The following is a 23,530-nucleotide window of genomic DNA, read 5'->3' as shown; positions in this document are numbered from 1 at the left end:
TGGAATTGGAAGATAATTTTTGGTGCCAAAGTTTTTTGAATTCCATGTGTAATTTTTGCATAATATACATTTTGTGTGAACTTTTTCAGAATCTCCTGTATTGTGAAACTAGGGTATATCTAAAAAAGGATAGCCGCTGGCTTCCCACAGCTGTGTTGAACTGTCGATCCAGCAGAAAAATCCCGAAGAATGGGAGACCCCCTGAGGAACAGCAATGCTCTCACCAGACAGCAGACGTGCAGCAAGCTCAGAGTGTCTAGATCTGCTTGATATCACATTTGAATGAGGGCCAGAAAATTCTTTTCCATAATGTTTAGTAAATGTCAGGCTTTTTGAGCTAAATGCCTTCTGGTGAAACTACCCAATTCTGCCCTTATAGCATGACAGACAGTATGTCAGTGACTGGACTTTTCTCTGCTGAGCTCTCCTCCAGCCCACAGCAGTCCTGCTGTGCTGGGGATCTAACACTTGCAGGAAAACTTGGTCAGTGAAAGGTGGAAATTGGAGACTAAATGCCCCAGCTTCCTTTCTTCTCCCTGCAACACTTCTAAAGTGCATCTGCAGTTCCCAGCGGGACTGAGCCCTAGGGTCTGTGGAGGTAAGCTGCTGTGAATAGCCCTCTCAGACTTTCCCCCTTGACCCCTTTGCTCTGCCCCCTTCCTTGTGCTTTCTGCATCACTTTCCCAATAAGTCACCTGCAGGCAGGTCCCTGTCTCAGAAGGTTCTGTGGGGAAGCTCAAGGTAAGGCAAGCAGCAAGCATGTGCGCATGTTCAGTCCCAGGCGTGGAGCTTAGTGTCTGAGGTTCACCGTCAGGCTGCTGGCCGCCCTGGAGTGACAGTGTCTTTCTCGTTCTGATGACTGCAGTGGATGACGGCAGGCCGGGGCATTCTGCATGCTGAGATGCCTTGCTCGGAGGAGCCGGCCCATGGCCTGCAGCTGTGGGTGAACCTGAGGAGCTCCGACAAGATGGTGGAGCCTCAGTACCAAGAACTGAAAAGTGAAGCCATCCCAAAGCCCAGTAAGGACGGTGTGACCGTGGCTGTCATTTCTGGAGAAGCGCTGGGAATAAAGGTCAGCCATATTGTCACGTGTCTCTAAAAGCTGAGGTTGTACAGTGACGTGAGGCTGGCTGTCAGGGCGATCAGCTCTCGCTGGCTGTCATCATTCGTGTCCCCTGGGGAGGACTTGCTTCATAGTTGTGAAAATAACTACAACTGAAGGGACCCCACAGAAGTCTTTTTGGAATGGAAACTCATGCAGTTAGGTTAAAGGAAGCTGCAGGGAAGAATTTGGACAAAAAGCAACTTCACAGACATGTTTCCGTATCTTAAATATTTAGCCTAATTCTTTGTTTTAATGTACAGTGTAATTTTATGTTTTGAATTGTAGCTCCTTGGTACTCCAAGATCACCATCTTTAAGAAAGAAACAAAAAGCAAGAACAACTCCAGTTGGCAAGGTTATTTTTTTTGTTTGTTTTTTGTTTTTTATTTTATTACAGTCAGATATACAGAGAGGAGGAGAGACAGAGAGGAAGATCTTCCGTCCGATGATTCACTCCCCAAGTGAGCTGCAATGGCCGGTGCTGTGCTGATCCGATGCCGGGAACCAGGAACCTCTTCCGGGTCTCCCACGTGGGTGCAGGGTCCCAAAGCTTTGGGCCGTCCTCGACTGCTTTCCCAGGCCACAAGCAGGGAGCTGGATGGGAAGTGGAGCTGCCGGGATTAGAACCGGCGCCCATATGGGATCCCGGGGCTTTCAAGGAGAGGACTTTAGCCACTAGGCCACGCCACCGGGCCCTGGCAAGGTTATTAACGTATTCAGGCCCAACTCAGTGAGGAAAGCATACTTCTGTATTACAGAAAGGGTATTTTTTTAGAACCTATTTGACCCATTGAAAGCCTACTTGTACATTCTCCTGGACTGAGACTTCGTAGCACATATACTATTCAGGGTCCCATTGTTTTGACCAAGTAAGGTCAATGTAGGCGAAAGATTATGGGGCCATCTGGAGAGGGGGAAGGGCAGTGCCAAGGGTATACTAACGGCACCCCAGAACTGCTGCTGGCAGGGCTGGAATGCAGCAGGGCAGCCAGGTCAGGGCTGTGGCAGCTGAGTGCCTGCTTCCTCAGGACTCGGGTCCTCAGGCAAGGGATCTTCAAAGAAGTGCTCCCGCAGGGCAATGCAAGGAACCAGGATTGGGCTGTAGGGGAAGCCAGACAAAACCCTGAAGGGAGGGGCTTTAGGACCCCTCTGGAGGACTAGTGTGCCTCTTCCTGCGTTAGCCCACCCCAGGTGAAAGTGCTGAGCTTACCCTGATCCTCTTACCCAGAAGTCTGCTGTGGTGGGGGGATTAGCATGGTGATGCAGAATCTAAGGGGTGGACCAGGAGCCCTGACAGTGGGCTGTTCACTGAGAGCGTCAGGATACTGAGAGAACTTTGCTATTGTCCCAGGGGGGTGATCAGCACTTAAGACTATTTGAAACATGAATCCATGTACATTTTATTTTTTGTATGTACCCATAGGGATAATGGTTTGGTGGTGGCTACTGACTGTTAAGTCAGATGCATTACATACATGCATATGAACAGATTGCTTGAGATTATGGGCTAGGGCTTACTCGTTGTTTTGTTTTCCATGTGCTACAACCACATTTATTAGCCTAATCCAAGCCTAGGTGTGTGTGCATCCAGGGCAACCAGAAATAACTGGAGGGAAAAGACATCTCACAGGTTGCTCCCTCCAAAGCACATCTCACTTCTGTGCGTGCCCCTGCTGGGCTTGGTGCTTACTCTGCAGTTGGGAATGGCCCTTGGCTGTGTTTCTGTAACTCCTTTCTGCTTTTCCAAGCATTGGGCACTGCCCATTTCTGCTGTGTGGGAAGTTCCCTTCCCTATGGAAGCACGGAGGAGAGCTCGGGTCCTGTGAGTCTTCCTGGTGTCAGGCCAAAGGGCATTGCTAGCTCTGGTTTCAGGCGGGCAGGCCGAAGGGGGGCGGAATCTGGACATGTGAGAAGCTGCTTGCTGTGTGTGGTGCTTTCCAGTCTGGGTCCCATGGCACCCCTCCAGGGGCTCCTGGGGTGAAAGGTGGAGGACAGAGGATTCCACTTCCGTTCCAACAAAAACACAGACCTTTGCCTGGTCTCATGCGTTGGAATTACCCATAAGATTTCATTTAGAAGAGAGTTGGCTGGGCAGTGATTGACTAGATAAGCAAAGCCAGCATTATCACGAACCCCTGGAATTTACAACTGCTTTTCATTTATTGCAAACACAAGGCAATTTTAAGGTTGGAGCTGGTTCCAATTAGGAGCAGAAGGACATTTGAAAGTACCTCCAGGCAGCAGACCATGTGGTCTTGCAATCAAGGATTAGAGAGCAGGGGTGATGTTTGAACTTTCTCAAATCACATCTTGGTAGCTGCTGCCTGTTATTTCTTCTCCTCTGGTAAATCCTCTGAAGCGAATTATGTTCTCATAAGTAGATGATCAGTCCTTGTTGGGAGAGCATTCTAATAGTGAGTGCCACCTGGAACCTCAGGCAGTGTTCATTTAGACTTCTAGAGGCAGCCTGGTCCGTGGTTCCCAGGGTGGACTGGAAACAGACTGCCTGGGTTAGGACCTCCCCATGAGTCAGCTGGGTGGCCTTGGCTCAAGGCACTGAGTTGCGATGTGCCTCAGCTTCCCCCTCCATAAAACATCTCCTGGGTCTCTGAGGATGAAGTAGCTTGCTAGGTCTGGCACTCTCAGATTAGTGCTGGGTTGCGGGAGCAGCGTGTAAGTGGGAGCTGTTGGCGCGACATTGCTCTCTTTGCGTTAACTCAGACACATGCTGAAGGGACACCAGTGTGGGTCACTGCAGGCAGCAGCTGTCAGCCATTGCTTTGTGGGTGCCGAAAGGAATAGTTTTGCTACATTTGAAGATTTAATACCTTCTTGTCAAAGAACAGTTGGGTCTTCAAAGATCAAAATTTGCTATGGAAACAGACTGATGATTGTTTTGTATGAGGAAGATAATTTTAGATTGAATTACCATGTGAGGCTTAGAATAATATACCTTTCATGAGATGCATGTTTTTGTAATTAACATGGAGTCAACAGCTCCCCTTCCTGCAGCATGAATATCTAGAAAATGAAATTGGTGAGTGTGTGGGCACAGATGTGGTTCTCATGTTCATAGGGATTGCCTGTAGGGTCTTGAGCCAATGCAGATAGCACAGCAGCAGGTCTAACTGGCTCCCAAAGGTGCTCTGGGAAGCTCTGTGTACTACTTGGGCCAAGCCCAGCATCCGACCCCAGTGGGCTCCTGCAGAAGATACTCAGTGGTCCCAGTACTGTGGCTCTGGGTAAATGTGTTTTAATCTTTCTGGGCTCTAGTTCCTACACCTGCAAAAAAGGTTGAAGGGGGTTTGTGTGAGGTATCCCCAAAGGTAAATGTATTGCTGCTTCCTAGGTTGGTTTTGTGCAAACATTTCTTTAGTCCTCAGAAGGCCACTGCCAATTGCTATCCAGATTCTGTCAGGATAGCAGTCTAAAGTGAAAGCTGAAGAGGATAAGAGATAAAATAGTTTGAATATACCTGTCTCTTCTGGTAAGTCATAGTCTCTTTTTTTTCATGCAGTTCTCCAAAGCCCGTTGCTTCCTTATCAGTCAGCCGGTAGCGGCATGCATTGCCAGCTTTTTGTGGACTAGAATTCCTTTCCCCTAGTGTGCCTTCTTCTGCTTTAAATCCTATTGTCAGAAGCAGGCTTTAAGGAAGTCTGAGTCCCGCTGGGGACAGAGAAAGGCAGTCTGGAGCCAGGCGGTGTTCAAAGCCAGCTCCTCCCCTGGCTAACTTCGGAGAACTCACTCAAGTTTGCTCAATCTCAGTTTTGCCATCTGTGAAATGGACATGATTGTAATACCCTAGCTCAGAGAATCGTAAGAGGATTCAATTGGTTAAAATATGTAAAGAACTTGTAATAATGTCTGTTGCAGAGTAAGCTCTTTACTAACTGGTTGTTGCTCTTTTTACTTCGTTGGAAAATCTGAGGGCAATATCCATGTGGTGTACAGATACAGGCTGAGGAAGCTTCCTTCTGACGGGCAGATCGTCTAGTCATATATTGAATGGACAGGCACCTATTAAAATAAGTATATAGTTTGCTGAACCACTGTCTGATATATAGTTAAGTGTGTGAAATGTTCAGCTGCCCACAAGCTGTAGCAGTTTTTGTTTTCATCCAGAAAACTTTGAAGGAAATCCTTTTATAGTCCATGTAAAGTGCAGTGGGCTTTTAGCCCTCCTCGGACTGGATGGCCAGCGTTCTTTCATTCTGCCTACCTCTCTGTTTCAGGAAAAATTTTATTTCTTGGACTCTATTCAGGGAAGGCTCCCTGGAGCCCCCCCTGCCCTGGCTTGTTCAGCTTTCTTCTGCTGCCCCTGTGGTGTGGGCGGAGCTGGCCTCCTCCAAGGAGCTGCTCAGAGGAACAGTGTCACAAAGCGGCATTCAGAAACTAGGATCTCTTGAAAGCAGGGAGCATGTCCACACACCTGGTATGAGTTTTGTTGTTGTTGTTGTTGTTGTTGTTGTTTGGCCTTGAAGTGTTCCAACAAGTTCATGGGTTTAGATAAAGAAATCCGGGCCCGGCGGTGTGGCCTAGCAGCTGAAGTCCTCGCCTTGAACGCACCGGGATCCCATAAGGGCACCGGTTCTAATTCTGGCAGCTCCACTTCCCATCCAGCTCCCTGCTTGTGGCCTGGGAAAGCAGCCCAGGACGGCCCAAGGCATTGGGACCCTGCACCCACGTGGGAGACCTGGAAGAGTTTCCTGGCTCCCAGCTTCGGATCAGCGCAGCACCGGCTGTTGCAGCTCACTTGGGGAGTGAATCATCGGACGGAAGATCTTCCTCTCTGTCTCTCCTCTTTGTATATCTGACTTTGTAATAAAAGTAAATAAATCTTAAAAAAAGAAAAAGAAAGAAATCCAAGAGAGGGCCTGTTGCCGTAGTCTAGTGACTAAAGTCCTCACCTTGAATACCCCGGGATCTCATATGGGTGCCAGTTCTACTCCTGGCAGCCCCGCTTCCCATCCAGCTCCCTGCTTGTGGCCTGGGAAAGCAGTCGAGGACGGCCCAAAGCCTTGGGACCCTGCACCCGCGTGGGAGACCCGGAGGAGGCTCCAGGCTCCTGGCTTCGGATTGGCTCAGCTCTAGCGGCTGCAACCACTTGGGGAGTGAATCAATGGACGGAAGATCTTCCTCTCTGTCTCTTCTCCTCTCTGTATGTCTGACTTTGCAATAAAAATTAAAAAAAAAAAAAGAAGTGCAAGAGATCTGCTAATGGCAAAGAATTTGAATGGAGCGGAGGCTTGTGACAAAGGGCTGCAGCTGTCCTCAGCGAGCTGGCAAGAAGTGCACAGTGCATGCCCAAGCAGGACTTGCCCCTCCAACGGCCTCTCTTTTAATTTGTTTCATTTCTAACTCAAAAGCATTCTGTGATCGATTTAAAAACCGGATATTCAACAGTTGCTTCCTTTGTTGCAAGGATGGGGGATACAAATGGACATAAGACTCTTTACACTGCGTAGTTTTACTTTTTTTTTTAAGTATTTTCATTCTGTTTTTATTTGTTTTTTTAAAACACCTTTATTTGCTTTAAAAACATAAGACTTCTTGTCCAATAAAGCATAAGCATGTTTCATCTACAAAGTCAGAATATCTTCCTCATGGAACACGCAGGAAGAAAGGAAAAACACACACATGGCAAAGTAGTCACAGATTACCTCTAAAATAATTAAGACTTTCGGCCAGAAAAATTAATCTTTTGAAAACAAAAGTATAACAATAACAAAAAGCCATATTTCACACCTGGTACTAACAATAAACATTCATAGTTTAAAAAAAATAGTTAAAAAAAATGTTCTAGATATGAGAAAAAAAATGTCTTTGGTATTTTGAGATTGTAATAAGCTTGTAAATTGCTTTAAGTACGATGGGTATTTTGATGATATTAATACTTTCAATATATAGGAATTTGATTTTAACAGATAATTTTGTAGTTTTACTTTCGAAAGATGGAAATATTTTATTTCATTTTCAAAGACAAAAGAAGGCTTTGCTGGATATGTTATCCTAGGCTGACAATTTTTTCTTTTAGAATCTGGAATGTGTTGCTCCATTCTCTTCTTGCCTGTAGGGTTTCCTGTGAGAGGTCTCCTGTGAGTTTAATTGGCTTTCCTTTATATGTCAATTGATATTTTTCACGTGCGCATTTAAGGATTGTTTCCTTATGTTCAATTGAAGAGAGCTTGATGATCATGTGTCTTGGTGAAGATTGCTTTTGGTCAAGCCTGTTGGGAGTTCTGTGCCCCTCCTGGATGTTGTTTCCCAATTCTTTCTCCAGATTAGGAAAAAGTTCCTTTATTATTTCATTAAATACATTTGCAAACTCAGCTTCTCTTTCTATACCTTCTGGGACTCCCATAACTCTTATATTTGGCCTCTTAATAGTGTCTTTCAATTCTTGAATACTTTTATTGGCCTGATCCAGCTCTGCTTCCAGCTTTTTGTTTGCTTCCCCCTGATGACAGGAAATACCTTCCAATTCTGAGATTCTTTCTTCTGCTTGGAGACTCTCCACTGTACTTTTAATTTGCTCTACTGTGTTCTTAATTTCTGATATACCAGCCTTGATTTGCTTTATTACTGCTGTTGCTTGTGTAAAATATTCCTTAAATTCTTTGAACTCTTGTATGTGCTTCTCATTGTTGATCAGAGCTTTACAATGAGTTTTCTGAATTCTGTGTCCCCCATTTTCTTAATGTCTTCCTCCGTTAACTCTGAGGTTGGCATAGGGTTTTGCTGCTTTGCAGGAGAGTTTTCAGTAATATTCATTGTGTCTTCGTCTCTTTTTTTGCTCTTCCACAGTAAAGAAAAGTTAAAAGAATTTGCCTCTTCTAAATCTGCCCTACAATGATACTTCAAGATGTTCTCTTGACAGAGAAGAGGAATAGCACCTACCAAAACCAAAGGCAAATGGGAAGAACATCCCAGTAAAATGACAACAGAAGACTAAACCAATGAACAACCCATTCCTAAAATGACAGGACCAAAGTACCACCCATACATATTAACCCTGAATGTAAACAGCTTAAGCTGAATCAAACATCATAGATTAGTAGACTGGATTAAAAAAACAAAACCCATTTATTTGTTTTCTAGAAGAGACACATTGCACCAACAAAAATCAGCGGAAACTATATCGCATGGGTTTTCATGTTTTCTGTTAGTTTCATCTCTTCAAACACTTTCTTCTGATTAAATTCTTCAATGACTCATAGATCATACAGTAGCGTCATTTTCTGCAAGAAGGTTCTTGATTTTCATTTTTTCAGCTACACGTTAGTCATTTAATAGCATGTTATTTAACTTCATGTTGTTGTTAATTTCTTTTTTCTTCCTGATGTTATTTTGTTTTGTGGCTTTTCAATTAAGGGGATGTATAGTAGCTGTGTAATGGAGACTGTCATATCTAGTAACATGTCATTTAACTTCATGGCATTGTAAATTTCTATTTTTCTTTCTATTGTTGATTTTGTATTATGACTTTTCATTTGAGGGGATGTACAGTAGCTGTGAAATGGAGACTAACATCCAGATGTGAGGATGCAGTGTAGTATGCATTTCTACTTCCAGACAAAGATGGACTTACAATGAAACTGTTTACTATATATTGACAATAGGATGTTGGACTCTCTGCCATTGTCTATGCCTGCAATGATGGACATATGACTGAGTATGAACTAGGTGGGGAGTGGAATTGGGGCTGGGATAAGGGAAATAACAGGAGTCTATGGAACTGTATCATAAAATAATAATAATAATAATACTAAGATGTAAAATATGAAAAAAGAAAGATGGAAATATTTGCATATTTATAATATCAAGTTAAACCAGGAAAAAATAAGCTAAATATTAAAACACAGACCCAACTGAAGCAACTGAGGAACGTAGGATTGGTGTGAACCCATTGACAGCTTGCAGTGTGTTGGCACAGAGGCTGATGGTGCTTGTGTTCAGTCTGAGCTCGGGCTGCTGGCTCCAGTGTCCTGTGAGTGCGAGCCCTGGGATGGCTTGAATTGCTAGGCCTCCAACATCTGTGGCAAAGAGGCTTGGAGGCAGTTCCTGGTTCCTAGTTTTTGTTTAGGTATAGATGTGTGGAAGGATGGGGATGGTTATTTTTCCTTTCCTTTCTTTTTTTTTTTTGTCTTTGGTGTTTTTTTCCCTTTTTGAAAAATGATCCTTCCTGAGTTTGACCTTGATCAGCCTGTCTGTGGCAGGCATTTGAAGACTTGAACAAGTGTGTGGATGGGAGATCTCTGTCTCTCTGACCCTCAAATAAGTAATTGAAAAATATATATCAACAATATAAAATACTTATTATAAGCACTTTCAATCAATTTCAGTGGGTTATCTTCTGAAGATAAAAGAAGGGCATAAACATCTTAAACTTTATGGTTTATTTTGAATATTGGCATTATAATGTTGTAACAATTATATATAATGACCTGAAAAGAGTAACTTTGTTAATATCTTCAATAATCAAGATTTATAGTGTAATAAAAATAGATACAAACATGAAAGAAAAGAACTAACAAAAGTACAGTGATATTTAATCTTAAACATTAGATGGGAATTTTAAAGGATGTTTGTGTTCTATTTTAGGAGCTTATGGAAACCTAACTGTGATTTGATCAATTTTAGGAAGCCAAGATTTTTAATGATGAGATTGCTTTCTTTCTAATAATTCCCCTTCTGTGCTTTAGTCCCATCTATTTTAATTATCCATTTTATTTAGAAACTATGAAGAATACTTTTTTTAAAAAAAGGTTCTGCCTAAGAAATTCATGTTCACCCTAATGAATTCAAGTGCAAGTTCCCTTTTGCGACTTTAAGTGTGTGTGTTGTAATGGGCTGGTGGGAACAGAGGAGACAGGAAGTAACCACAGGGGCAGCGAGCTTCCTGGTCTCCTTTTGACATGGAGTGAGAGAGACACAATATTGGGGACAGGAATGTTGGAAAGCACTGTCACTGGAGGAAAATGAGTTAAGGGCTTAGTCAGCATGTTCTCCTGGCCGCTCTGTCCCAGATCTGAACCAGGTCTCTGCTGAGCAGCCTTCACAGCCTTCTGCCCATGGACATCATGACTTCTTCCCGGATCTGCTCAGCCACTCTCTCTTTATATTCCACGAAAACACTGAATGACAGTTACTATTTCATCTGTGTGCACCCTTTCCCCATTATCTTGGTCCATTCAGTCATTAGGCACTTGCTGTGTACCCATCTTGTGGTGCTGGAGCTATGTTACAAATAAGGTAGAACCATTATGTTCACAAAAGCTCACCTTGTGGCTGTGGAGAGGCACCCTTGAATCTTAGAAGTCTAGTATGGCACAGGAAAAAGGAAAACTGGTATGTTTAACTTCCTGATAGTCTGGAGGAGGGACCATTGAGTCTACCTGTGTGAACAAGGGAGGGAAAAAGAGCGGGCAAGGATTATGTCTTACAATGACTTGTATACAAGTAAATGACTTTCTAAGCAAGAGTGCAGTAACTATTTGGGGACCATGACAGGGAGGTACATAAACAACCAGATCCTGGTGGAGCTGAGAGAGGACAAGATGAAGGAAATGATGCCAAATGCTGGGACAGAGAGAAACCCAAGATCAAGGCCCTTCACTCTTGGATTTTTGCTCCAGGCTGAATTTGATCATACGTGTATACCTGCATCCCTGCTTCTCAAGATTTCCAACAGCCGGGCTTGAGGTGAAGGTGGCGTGCCGCCAAGCATGTGGTGCACGGTCACCCATCATCTGAAATTGGAGGAAGCAATTCATTCTGTAGGACCTTCCCAGCACAGGCTGTGGAGCCTGAGCAGATGAACTGCATCATTGTGCAGATAGTACAACCTGGTTTGCTTCAGCATTGAGAATAGACACTGTTAGCTTTAGTAAATAGCAGATCACCAATGAAGAAATGCACCCAACAACTTCATGGAACTTGTCCTACGGTCTGCAGCCATAGTTGGCACTTGGTTTGCAGTTAGGAATGTTCCGATAAACAGTGCTCAGATCAGCTGCACAAAAGGTTGCTCTTGCCCAGGGCAGCTCACTCACCCGAGAAATGCCATTCTTGGTGTTCAGAAAGAGTGCCAGATGTTTCTATTCCTTCAAGATGTCTTTATGACCCAGTCACATAGGAAGTACATTCCAGTGGTGTCAGCGTGCTGCCTCTGACAGTAAATTCAAGGCATATAGGTGCACTTTTAAAGCAGAAACTGCATCCCATGCCGTTCACACAGCTTTGGCCCTAGTAGTCAGGGTTGGAAATTCTCAGGGAATTTAGACTAAGAGCGTATAAAAACACAAAGATTTGTCTTCAGTAAGGTGAATGGATACTATAGCATATTATTGTGATGACTTCTATGGCTGTTAAGGCTTGTACTTACAGGATATAAGTAGTCTCCCCAGAAACACATTATATATTTTTTCTAACTGCAGCAAGAATAGAGAATAGAGTCAAAGAGCTATCTTTAAACTTGCACGTTGCTTTAAAAAGCTGAGCTGTGATGGCTATAAATGAACAGGGGTTCGGTGTCTTGAAAATGGTGTCATCATATATAAAGTTATGTTGTTGGTAGCTATAACCACAGTACTTCATTTTGACCAAAGTACAAATCTTGTGGATCTTGAGCTTTTGAATAATTTAACCAAACTCACATTAAATGTCATGAGCAAATTTGGTGTCAGATTTGGTTCTGATTGCTTTAGAAGTTTATAATATTATACCTAAGTACATATTTTGTTGTCATTTTTAAAAACAACTAATTCGAAAGACAGAAAATCTAATGTATTAATAAATTCTTTCAAATTAAAAAATGAAAGAGAACGAGAGATCGCCCATCTGCTGGTTCACACCCTAAATGCCTCCAACAGCCATGGCTGCACCAGGCCCCAGGCCATGAGTCTGGGACTCAGTCTGGGCCTCTTTTCTGAATGGCCTTGACCCCAGTGGTTGGGCCATCATCTGTGGCCTCCAGCATGTGCACGAGCAGGAAGCTGGGATGAGAAACGGAGCTGCTGCAATATGGGATTTGGCATTCCTAACCGGGGGCTTACCCTCTGTGCTGAGTTCCAGTCATGTTTTGTTTTGTTTCAAAGGATTCTGTTCCTGTGAGCTGCTGTTGGTACACCAAGATAGTGAAATACTTTAAAATTTCAACTCAAATTGGTTCTACATCATTGATAGCAACCAATCTACTAAAGGAAGGACATGTAGTGTTTAAACCACAGGGTATTATTGTCACCAATTCATTGCAAATCCAGGGCCTCTCTCTCTCTCTCTCTGTCTCTCTCTCTGTCTCTCTCTCTCTCTGTCTCTCTCTCTGTCTCTCTCTCTCTCTCTCTCTCTATTTTAGTTTTAAAGCAAGATTTATTAGAAGAAAGGAGAAAAGAAACTCCCGTCCTAGTGATGAGAGGGGGCTTCAAGAGAGAAAAGACCCATTTCTCCTGCCATAGTGGCAGAGCCTTTTTATTGTTTCTGTAGTTTAGTAAACCAAGATGAAGAAACTTTCAGGAGCTGCCATTCCTGGAAGAACTCTCACACCTGCCAGGGGGGATTAGGAGAACTTCCTGGGAAAGCATCTTGTGAAGACACAGAGTTCAGGTGAGCTAAGCAGTCATGTAGAGAGGCTGGCTGTGTGTGAGACTCTGCAGTGCTGTGAGGGGAAGAGGCGAGAGATATCTGGAAGCTGGGAGAACACAGCTCCATCAGCTGTCAGCATGGGTAGTTAGCACCCCATAGGGTCAGCACACTAGTCCACAGGGCAGGTTAAAGCGAGGACAGAATGGGAGCTTCAGGCCAAATTTGGAAGCTCCAGAGAAGCAGGCCTCAGTCTCAAGGGGAGAGCTGACCTGGCCGAAAGGATGGACAGTCCAGGCAGTGCAGGTGGCAGCACTAATGGGAGTGTCTCTGCTCCAAACCCATCACCCTATGAATGCCTTCAAAACACATGCTCGTTTTCTTAAGAGTGAAAATTGGCAAAGTTGATCATCTTTCCCATTTGAATTGATATTGGGTTATGTCTGTCTGTCTGTCTGTCTTTCTTTCTAACATTTATTTTTATTGGAAATGCAGATTTACAGAGAGGAGAGACAGGAAGATCCTCCATCTGCTGGTACACTCCCCAAATGGCCACAGTGGCTGGAGCCGAGCTGATCCAAAGCTGGGAGCCAGAACTTCTGCCAGGTCTCCCACATAGGTACAGGGTCCCAAGGCTTTGGACCATCTTCTACTGCTTTCCAGACCACAAGCAGGGAGCTGGATGGGAAGTGGAACGGCTGGGACATGAAGCAGCACCCATATGGGACCTTGGCTCTTGCAAGGGGAAGATTAGTCAACTGAGTCAGCACAATGGGCCCTTACTTTTTTCATAAATTTTCCAAGTTCATTCCTCATTGCCCTTGGGCATTTCTTGAATATACCAGTGAGGGCCCTCTTGGGGTAATTGCTCTACTGCATTCTTGGAAATTGCAGGATTATACAGATACTGTGCCCTCCTGCTGCTCTCAGAGTCTTTTATATTGGAACATAGCTGCTTCATTTGGACTACAGTGAAACCTGATGCAGGGCTGGCTCCTCCGGGTCACCAAGGAATAAAATAATGATAATTTGCTTCTTTTTTCAGGAAACTGTAAAACTCCCTTGCTCACTCTGCTTCCATATAGGTAGCCTTTTTCACCATCGTGGAAGGAAACCATGATGGAGCAAGTATCAATAGCTATAGAACAAATGTCAAAGTCCTTTCTAAAGGAAGCCATTCTGAAGTCCAGAACAAGGCTTTTCTGTTCCTAGTACCCTCAGACACCTGCTTAGTTTACTTCCCATTTCTAGACTCTGAGAACAGTGTGGACTTTCTGCACCTCCCCTCCACTGCCCCTTTCAGTTATTCCCAAGTTGTGATCTGCATGACTGAGGGAGAGCTGTGCTACTTAAGGAGGAAAAAAGTAAGGCAGTGTCTTGCCCCTTCATCTTGCTTCCCTGCTTACAGCCTCTCTGCCCACTGCCCGACTCCAGCTGCCCCAATGACAGGTTCTCCCGGGTTTGTGTTCCCGGTCTGAGGCTTTCCCTTAGCTGCCTCTGTTCCTGGCTCTGGCAATGCTGCTCGGCAGAACTCCCTGCCTTGGGAGATCCTGAGTAAGTACTGAGACTCGGCAGGTGGGCTTCCTTGGCATCAGATACTGATTTGGGACCATCTGTCATTTATCGCTTACTCCCCCCCAAGATTTTTGAGCAAGCATCTCAGCTGACTGTCACGAAATGTCCGTGTAACAAATGCAGATGAATGTATTGAGAAAGGCCTAGAATGTAGGGAACTGAGGTTGAGAACAGAACCAGCACTCCCTATCTTCCCCTGCCAAGTTCAGAGCTGAGGGCTAGACTCACAAATACTTGTGTTACCAGTAAAATCTGAATAGTGCCCACAAGTTGAATCTGAGATCTTTGGGGCTCCATACTAGTCGTCCCACTTCCTGAACCAAGTCCAGGCAGTGCTGAACAGTCATTGGCATCTTCTTCCAAGGCAGGTTTATTCCTTAGGACAGGCAGAAACAGACAAGAACAAACCAGAAAGGCCCAGAAAGGCCTGAGCTGAGCATGCTCAGTTCTGTGAATCACCTTCATAAACTGGAGACCACTTCCTTTCTGCCATGGCACCTCGGGATTGGTGAGGAAGCTGGAGACCAGCAGACAGTGTCTCCTCCTGGGGACAATGTTGGAGGCTCCCCCTGCTATTCCCAGCATTCTGTTCTATCAACAGATTAGATTGGCACTTGGAAGTGACTGTCCCCTAAGAGAAGAATATGTGACGTCTATCATTATGGGCTTTGTGCCACAGAAATGAACTGTGAAATTAATTTGAATTGTATTTTTATTGAATATATGATATTCAAAATATCAGTGCAACACATAATCAGTGTAAATCCTAACATGGTTTACTTTTTTTTGCACAGAGTCTTTGAACTCCAGTGTGCATTATACATTTACAATACCTAACTTCAGACTAACCACATTTCATGTGCTCAACAGCCATATGTGGCTAGTGGTAACCATATTGGACAGTGAAATTCTGAGTGTTTATATATTGGTTCTTTTGGTCCTGATTTAACTTAGGCTTGTGGGAAAACAGAGGGTTAGGCAAGTGTTCTGTGCAACCTTGGGGCATCAGGAGTGAGGGAGAAGAGACAGATACTGAGCTCTACAGGAAGCTTGTTCTGAGAACAGCTAACTTTCTAAGGCTAGAAGATAGATGAGCCATTTTTAAAGATCTTTCCTCATCTTCCATTCTCTTCAGTCCACATTTTCCCTTTAGGGAACTCATTACCTGCCCTTCTGGCCTTTCCAGGCAGATATCACTTGCTACATACCACATATCAGAGATGAACAGGCCACACATCACATCTCGTGCCTTGGATCTTCATCCAAGTCTGTACATGGAGGGCGATCCCAGGCCCTGGTTCATTGTCAGTCAGGCCAAGCCCAGGTCGAAGAGCTTCTGAAACCCCCACTGGGGAGATAGCTGAGGTCTTCAAAGAACTTGGCAGTCAAGAGGGTCCAAGACTTCTGGGCATGTCAACAGTGGTGACACGCAGGGATCTCCATCAGTGGCCAATAGCTCAGAAGACAGTGAGGTCCAGAGATTGAGGAAACAGATGGTGTGAGGAGCAACTGGCTGAGGGGCACACATCTGGGAAGTGACAGAGCTGGGATGCTAGCTAGATTGAGTGACTCCCAAGTTTGTGTTCTTAACCAGGAACTCACAGAGGTCTTTACCAGTTCAACATAAGGCAGCGTACGTCAGATTTTCTGTTGAGCACTGGTCTTGTCTGTGGAAAGACAGAGACATCTTCAAGGGAGGGGTTCATGTTGAAGAGTTCCAATGGAAATCTTGACTCGTGCATAATTTTGCTAAGGAGCTGACCACTTCTACCCACCCAGGAGCTCATGAAAAGTTCTCTTCCCTACGTTGGGGATAAATACTGACCCATTCCATAGTGCTCCAGCCCCTTGCTTTCTCTGAGTTGTTGTTGAATATCAGGGAACTTTTCTGTTGTTTGTGGCTAGTGGCTACCCTGGAAGCCAGATTTGATACTTGTGAGAACTATTTGAGTATCTATTCATGTGGGTGATTGATAAATTGGAGATTTGGTAGTGGTTGGTTGAGAAGGGACAGGTTAGTTAGAGGTGGTAACACAGAACAGTAATACAGACCTCCAAAGTGTAGTGGCATGGCAGTTCAGGCTCTTAGCTTATTTCTGTCTAGCAGGTGTTTGGATGCATCTTTGTGGGTAGATGGTTGGATGTAGTTTGGCAGGGCATGTGAAGTGAAGTAGGTAGGTTCCAAAGGGCTCAGACTAGATTTATCTGGAAAATATATATATATATAAAAAGTAGTTTGATGTGTCAGAATCAGAGTCTGGCCCCAGTGAGCACTGAGCTGATTGTGCTAGTTGGCTGTAAAGGAGTAAACAATACGGGGGACATTTTCACCTAATACACACAAACCGTCTCTGGCCCATTTATTTCAGGATTGTGCAGGAAACTCCTTTCATGAATCCCCTCCAGTGCTGTAACGGGATCTGAGGATCTAAGTGGAATTCTTAGGGTAGCAACAGTCTAGGATTCCTGAGAGCAGCAGGTGCTTTTCAGAGCCAGCCAAGATTTGCTCTCACATGTTGTTCTGGTCCTTCCTTTTGAATCAGAATATCAGGCAGCAACACACCTGAGCATTACAGCTCTCACATTTAGCCACTTTATAGGTGAGAAAGTTGGGCCCAGTGCAGTAGCCTAGTAGCTAAATCCTTGGCTTGCAAGTGCCAGGATCCCATAAGGTCACTGGTCACTGGTTTTTGTCCTGGCTGCTTCACTTCTCATCCAGCTCCCTACTTGTGGCCTGGGAAAGCAGTTGAGGACAGCCTAAGTCTTGGGACCCTGTGCCTGAGTGGGAGACGCGGAAGAAGCTCCCGGCTCCTGGCTTCAGATCAGCTCAGCTCCAGCCGTTTTAGGCAATTGGGGAATAAACCAGCAGACGGAAGCTCTGTCTCTCTTCTCCATAAATCTGACTTTCCAATAAAAAGTTGTAGCCCACTAGGCAAAAAGTCTTGCTCAAGTTCACATAGCTCATTGTGGATGTCAACTAGAACCAAATTCAGGTTTCCTGAATTTGGCCCCATTTTACTTGGACACTGTCACCTGCCTTGACATCATTCTGCCCTCGTGTCTAAGTTAGCTGGGTGTGTCTTCTCCTGTTTGGATATGCCGTTTCTCGTTTTCATAGTAGGAGGCTTCAAATTGAACACTCTTTTCTATGCCAGAAGGATATTTTTAGATCCATCTCTAACAAGCATGCGTTGCTGCCTGCCTGTGTCAGCACGTCTTGCAGGTACTCACGCAGGCGAAGCCTTCCAGCGTAATAAACTCCCCTTCAGTCAAGCATTGAAGAAGCATGTTTAGCAGAGGTATCAGCGCCAGTGTTCTCTGGAGTCTTATCTCTGCTGGATAGTTTTTCACATGAGATCTTGATGTACTTTCTTGTAAGAATTAAAAACATTGGAGCGAACACCAAGTGTAAGTAATAGACATTCAAAATACTACAAGACCCTGTGAGCAGTATGCTAGCATTGGTTAGTGCGTTTGCTGACTGTGTCTTGGACTACATTAGAGATAAAGGAGAGGAAGGTTACTTGCTGGCTTATTTATGGGACATTTATGGTTTTATTGTATTGTCTTTATAGGATTATGTATAGATTATTTAAACAAGATATGAGTGTTTATTCTTTTTTGGCTTTAATTTTCCAATAAATTAGATCAGCTTTAACTTTGGACAAGGAAGGATACAGCCTCAAAGAGTGAAGATATCAAAGTTCAGTTTGATAATAAAAATGTACTTCCTGCAATTTCTGAACTGAAAGCCCTGTCAGCATCTTGATTTCCTTCCCTCCCCTTTCTGCCCATCTCTCCAGAAGTAACAGGTGACAGGGAGAGGGAATAGGCTGTGCTAGTTGACCAAAGGCTGCTTGAGAAAGGAGAGCATAGAGGCCAGGCTGGGGAGTACGTTGACTACCTCGGAAAGTCTCAGTCAGTTGCACAGCTTGATACTCAAAACTGTCCACAATCCTTTGTGTTTGATGCAAGTGAAACATACCCTGCCCAACTCCCACCCAACAGAGTCATTGGCATTTTGCCCAAGAGTTGCTTCTCTTCTCTTTGTATGGCACTTCATGTATACGTCACAGTATGATTACGGGGTTTTGATCCTCCCCACAACACCTTTGGCACTGAGGATGGAAACCAATCTGTCCCACCCCTTATCGGAATTGTTTAAAATAATCAAGAATTCAAAAATCAGAGTGCTTTGGATTGGGGACAGAAGATATTGAAGATTATCAGCCTCTTTATTTCTAAACAATGAGACCTGGAATTGGCTTCAAATCCAGTGGTAAATATACTTTAGTTCCAGAAAGCCTTCCAATTTCTTAGCAAAGGAGAAGGTGTGGTCTCCCACGCAGGGCAGTGAGCGTGTGGGCGTGCAGAGCTCCGTGCTGATTCATGTTTCCATGCAATTCCAAGGCCACAGAGCCCAAGCAGGGGCTGGCAGTAAGAAGCAAACTGAGGAGCTTGGGAGCCATGGAAGCTAGTAACAGGAGCTGTCGGCATTGTGTTATTAGTCAGGGCTGTTAAGCCAGTTAGTGAGGTAGACACCCAGTTTTCCCCCATTGAAGCTGTTCCTCATTTCAGCAGCCTCTTGAGCGGTTTCCTCTCCTCTCACTTGCTTCCCGTTCTGCACATGGCAGCTTGGGGCACCTCCTTAGAGTAGCAGCATTCTCAGCAACATTGCTGTTGAGCCAATTTGCTTCTTGCCAAGTCGTCTAGAAATTTGGGCCCATAATTTCATTGTGAAGGAAAAAGTTAGAAATGTGATCAAAGCTGTACATGCAAAGATACCAAAAAAATCCTGTAAAACATAATGTCCAACATTAGGCAGACGGCCCACCACAAGACTGAGTTTCTAGGAATAGGGCAGAAGCACTGTTTCTTTTATAGGATATTGAGGGTTGGCACTGCTCAGACAGATTTGCTTAAGCAATATATGACTAAATCATAAAGAACTGGGAAAACACATGTTGCAGCTGTGACAGGTGGCCCTGCATTGCTGCCACTTCCCTTGAAGGAAGGCCAGTCTGGGGTGAAAGCAGCAGCCTCAGGAGTAAGTGGAGCAAAATTCAAGATACATCCTTTGTTGTGCTTCTGCACAGCAACTCGGCATGTTCTTTTCCTTGGGAAGGTGTTTTTCAGACACATGGCTTCCATGTGGAAGTAATTTCATCTCGTAATTAGGATCATATTTATGAATGAAAGCAGAGGAAGGAAGCCAGCTTGACAAGGGTATCATACCAAAAGCCAGGGGATGTGGGATGTCTTTGAAGGACAGAAAATGAAGGTAGTTGGCATCCAGAAGGAAGTGGTTTTATAGAGCTTGTTTTGTCTCGGTTGCTTTGGGGTCATTCTCGCAGTGGCGTATGAGGCCCAATGACGATTAAATTCTGACACATTTATAGAGAAGGAGAGAGCAGGCTTTCCGGGATAGACAAAGAATTCCATTACTTACCTTCTAGAAGCTTCCCTGCATGATATTTGAACCCCAGAGTTTTAAACTGTTAGTGTTTTCAAATGTAGGCTATAACCTTTAGAGGAATGTTTCCTAATTTAGCGGAGTTATGCAATAGGAAGAAAGAAGAAAGAGAAATGAGTTTGAATTTTCATGCTTCTGTAGGAATTCTTAATTACGACCCAAGCTGCAAAAAAAAAAAAAAAAAATGAAAAAAGAGAACTATCTACCCTGGTAGAATGGAAGTGTGTTAGTTCTGTCCTTCCTGAAACAGGTTTCTAGGGGAATATCTAATTTTGGCTTTTTATGGACCAATTTATGTTAATCCTGTAGAAATAGATACATTAGTAGCTAAGTTTTAATCACCAAAATTATGTAATTCTCATAAAAAATCTTAAAACAGAAAATATTTTGTTTCATGATGATACTTCATTGTGCTTAAAAATCAGCAACGTGTATAGTAGAAAAGTCTAGGTTTGTTTCCAGGTAAACGCGAGGCTGGGCAGATTTACATTTGCTATTTCAGCCAAGTTATTGGTTATCATTGATGGTGGCAATATTTTGTTTTAAATCTTCCTGTAAACAAAGAAGAATTACAGTATGCATCTGTACCCCCAAATAAAAGAAGGCCCCTCAATGAAACTTCAAAGTGCTAGGTTCTGTGCCATTAGCTCTACCTGCAGCGTCATGATGCATGCAAATAGCAGAATGTTGGGATCATGAACGTAGCTGAAGGAGCATATTACTGTCAAATACAGGGCAGGAAGGGCAGGAAGGAAAATAATAGGAATAAATGTAATGAAAAAATAAATATATCTGCATAGCAAAAAAACTCCCTGCTTTTCAAATAGTATGTGTGTATACATATATAACTATGGACACACAAAATTTAGTTTTCTCTCATTATAGATTAATTGAAATGGAATAATACATACTTAGTTTGGGGAAGGGTTAGGTAATTAGTTATTCAAGCTCTGCTATATTGAAACCCTTAATATTCTAATTTTAAGACAAAAATAATTAAAATTCTATTTTACGTTATGCATGTTGCCTAAAATGAATTAGGCATTTTTCTCTTTAGCCTTTTTCACACTGTAAAAAAATAGAATATGTTTGAGGCCTTAAAAAGGCTCTTACTAGTTTTTCTTTAAAAAATTTCAAGTAGCTGCATGAGTGAGTGCCGAGTGCCCTGTGTGTACGCACCCGGGGAGCTGCAGCCTTAGCAAGTCCCACTACTCGTATCTGAACAATATGGGTTAGTTTAAGAGTCCAGGGGCCAAATGACAGGAGAGAAAAGAGCTAACTGCAATATATTTTTTTTCAATTAAGATTTTTCTTTTTTTTTGAAATATTTTTTTATGATACAGTTCCATGGGCTCAGGGATCTCCTGACCGCCCCCCCCATTCCCCCTTCCTCCACCATATAATCGCAATGGAATGGTCCTTCAGCAACAGTCACAAGTCCATCATTCTGCTATTTAAGTGTGTCATGACATGGTAGGTATAGACAATGGCAGAAAGTCAAGATATATTTAACAGTTTTATTGGAAGTCCTTCTTTTATTCTTGAGTAGAGATACATACTGTAAGGTATCATTACTACACAGTATGTCAAGCTGCAATGTTTTCTTCAAAAATACTTATTTGTTTTTAAATGGAAAGGTGGATTTACACAGACAAAGGGGCAGTCTTTCATCCACTGTTCACTCCCCAAGTCGCCGCAACAGCAGGAACTGAGCCAATCCGAAGACAGGAGCCAGGAAGTTCTTCCAGGTCTCCAACGTGGGTGCAGGGTCCCAAGGCTTTGGACCATCCTCTGCTGCTTTCCCAGGCCACAAGCAGGGAGCTGGATGGGAAGTGGAGCAGCCGGGACATGAACCATCACCCATATGAGATTCCAGCACTTACAAGGGGAGAATTTAGCCACTGAACCATTGCATTGGGCGGCCAGCTACAATGTTGATGAGTGAGCTTAAGGGAAGAATAGAGAAAGTTAACCAGCAGCTGCCTACTTACCTCGTTCAGCACTAATTGCCCTCCCATCCTTTTCTATATCTCTAATCTGAGAAGTCAGAAGACACTTTTAAAATTAGGCTGAGATGGGCGAGTAGGGGATGGGTGTTTCACCTAGTGGTTAACTCACTGTTTCAGATTCTCATATTGTAATGGCTGGGTTCAAGTCCTGGCTCCACTTCTGACTGTAGCTTGCTGCTCATGTGCCCAAGCTCAAGTGCTTGCATCCCTAGCCACCCACGTGGGATTCCTGACTCCCAGGGGTATCTGAGTTCTTGGCTCCCAGCCTCCATTGAGGCTTCCAGGCATCTGGGGCATGATGGGATTTTGTTCTTGCCTACTCTCTTCCTCTCAAATAAATACATAGACGTAAAATAAGAAATGAGCGGGGAGGACAGCATCAGGTCCTGACTTACAATTTCAGCAGTTAAAGTCGGCTTAAACATTGGCAAGTGCCCATGCAAGGTTTTCAGCCTCAAGAAGCAGACCCAGCAGAGGATGGATGCTTTCCCAGTGAGCGGGGAAAGCACTAGCAACGTTCCGGGTTCTCGGGCTTTGTTTCAAGGTGGTTTTTGCAGCCACCTTCTAGGAGAAGCCTTGTCAAAATGAGAGCAGCAGCCTCGGTGATTAAGCTCTTCACTGTAGGCAGGCAGACCACCATGTGGGTAGCGAGCGGGAATCCTTTGTGTGAACGAGAGGCAGGGGAGTCATCTGATAGCATATAAAGTATACCCTTGATCTTTCTAGAAGAAAATGGAAAAGTCTTCATCAGATCAAAGCAGCCTCTTTCCAGATGGTGTCTAACACCTAATGATCAGGCCACTCAGTTCCCGGCTCTTACACACTGCACTTGCTCTGTGTGGGCTCCCGGTTCTTCAGACTGATTGTGAAGCTGTGGCCTCGGGTTGCACTGGATGTCACAGGTCCTCCTGGTTTCATTTCTGTGTGCACAGGGGGTTTGCTTTTACAGTCCTTGAAGTGAGGCAGCTTGACTTTGTAAGCTGTTGTGAAACTGGCCTCTAGACCACTTTTTTTTTTTAAAGATTTATTCATTTTATTACAGCCAGATATACACAGAGAGGAAGATCCTCTGTCCGATGATTCACTCCCCAAGTGAGCCGCAACGGGCCGGTACGTGCCGATCCGATGCCGGGAACCAGGAACCTCTTCCGGGTCTCCCACGAGGGTGCAGGGTCCCAATGCATTGGGCCGTCCTCAACTGCTTTCCCAGGCCACAAGCAGGGAGCTGGATGGGAAGTGGAGCTGCCGGGATTAGAACGGGCGCCCATATGGGATCCCGGGGCTTTCAAGGCGAGGACTTTAGCCGCTAGGCCACGCCGCCAGGCCCAGCTATTATGATTCTTAATACATGTTTTCAGGTAAGCATTTCTGTTAGGTATGAAACAGTGAGTTGTAATGCTGTGGCCTATGTTACACTCATTTCATCTGTACTGTGTACATCGAGATATTTTCCAAAGTGTTTGTATCAAGTTACAGCTATACCAGAATTGTATCAAAGCTCTAGTTACTCCACATCCTCACCAAACTTGATGTTATATGATTTTTCATTTTCATGAGCATTTTTAAGTTTAAAAATAGAATACAACTCCTGCGGCTTTGTGGCAATGAATGGGACATTATAAAGTTTATAGCAACAGTGCTAATCCTTCACATTTTGGTCTTTGCCAATGACTTAGGAAGATACTGTATTACATCACAAACTCTCCTTACTATTGATGGAACCACAAGCACTGTTTATAACAAAATCCTGCCAAAAAATGCCTTTCTTGCAATTGAAATTGTGTGTTTTGCA

General features: G+C 44.0%; 1 protein-coding gene across 1 annotated transcript in view; it reads left to right on the top strand.

The window, feature by feature from the left end:
* PIR (pirin) overlaps positions 1-23,530 on the top strand; it is a 66,577-nt gene that overhangs the window by 17,869 nt on the left and 25,178 nt on the right. The window contains exon 5 of the mRNA XM_058659232.1: positions 866-1,072. Coding sequence (XP_058515215.1) covers positions 866-1,072 — 207 coding nt within the window. The remainder of the gene's footprint in view (positions 1-865; positions 1,073-23,530) is intronic.

This window comes from Ochotona princeps, chromosome X, assembly GCF_030435755.1.
Source record: "Ochotona princeps isolate mOchPri1 chromosome X, mOchPri1.hap1, whole genome shotgun sequence".
Classification (NCBI taxonomy): Eukaryota; Metazoa; Chordata; class Mammalia; order Lagomorpha; family Ochotonidae; genus Ochotona; species Ochotona princeps.
This window is presented reverse-complemented; position numbering and strand designations above follow the sequence as displayed.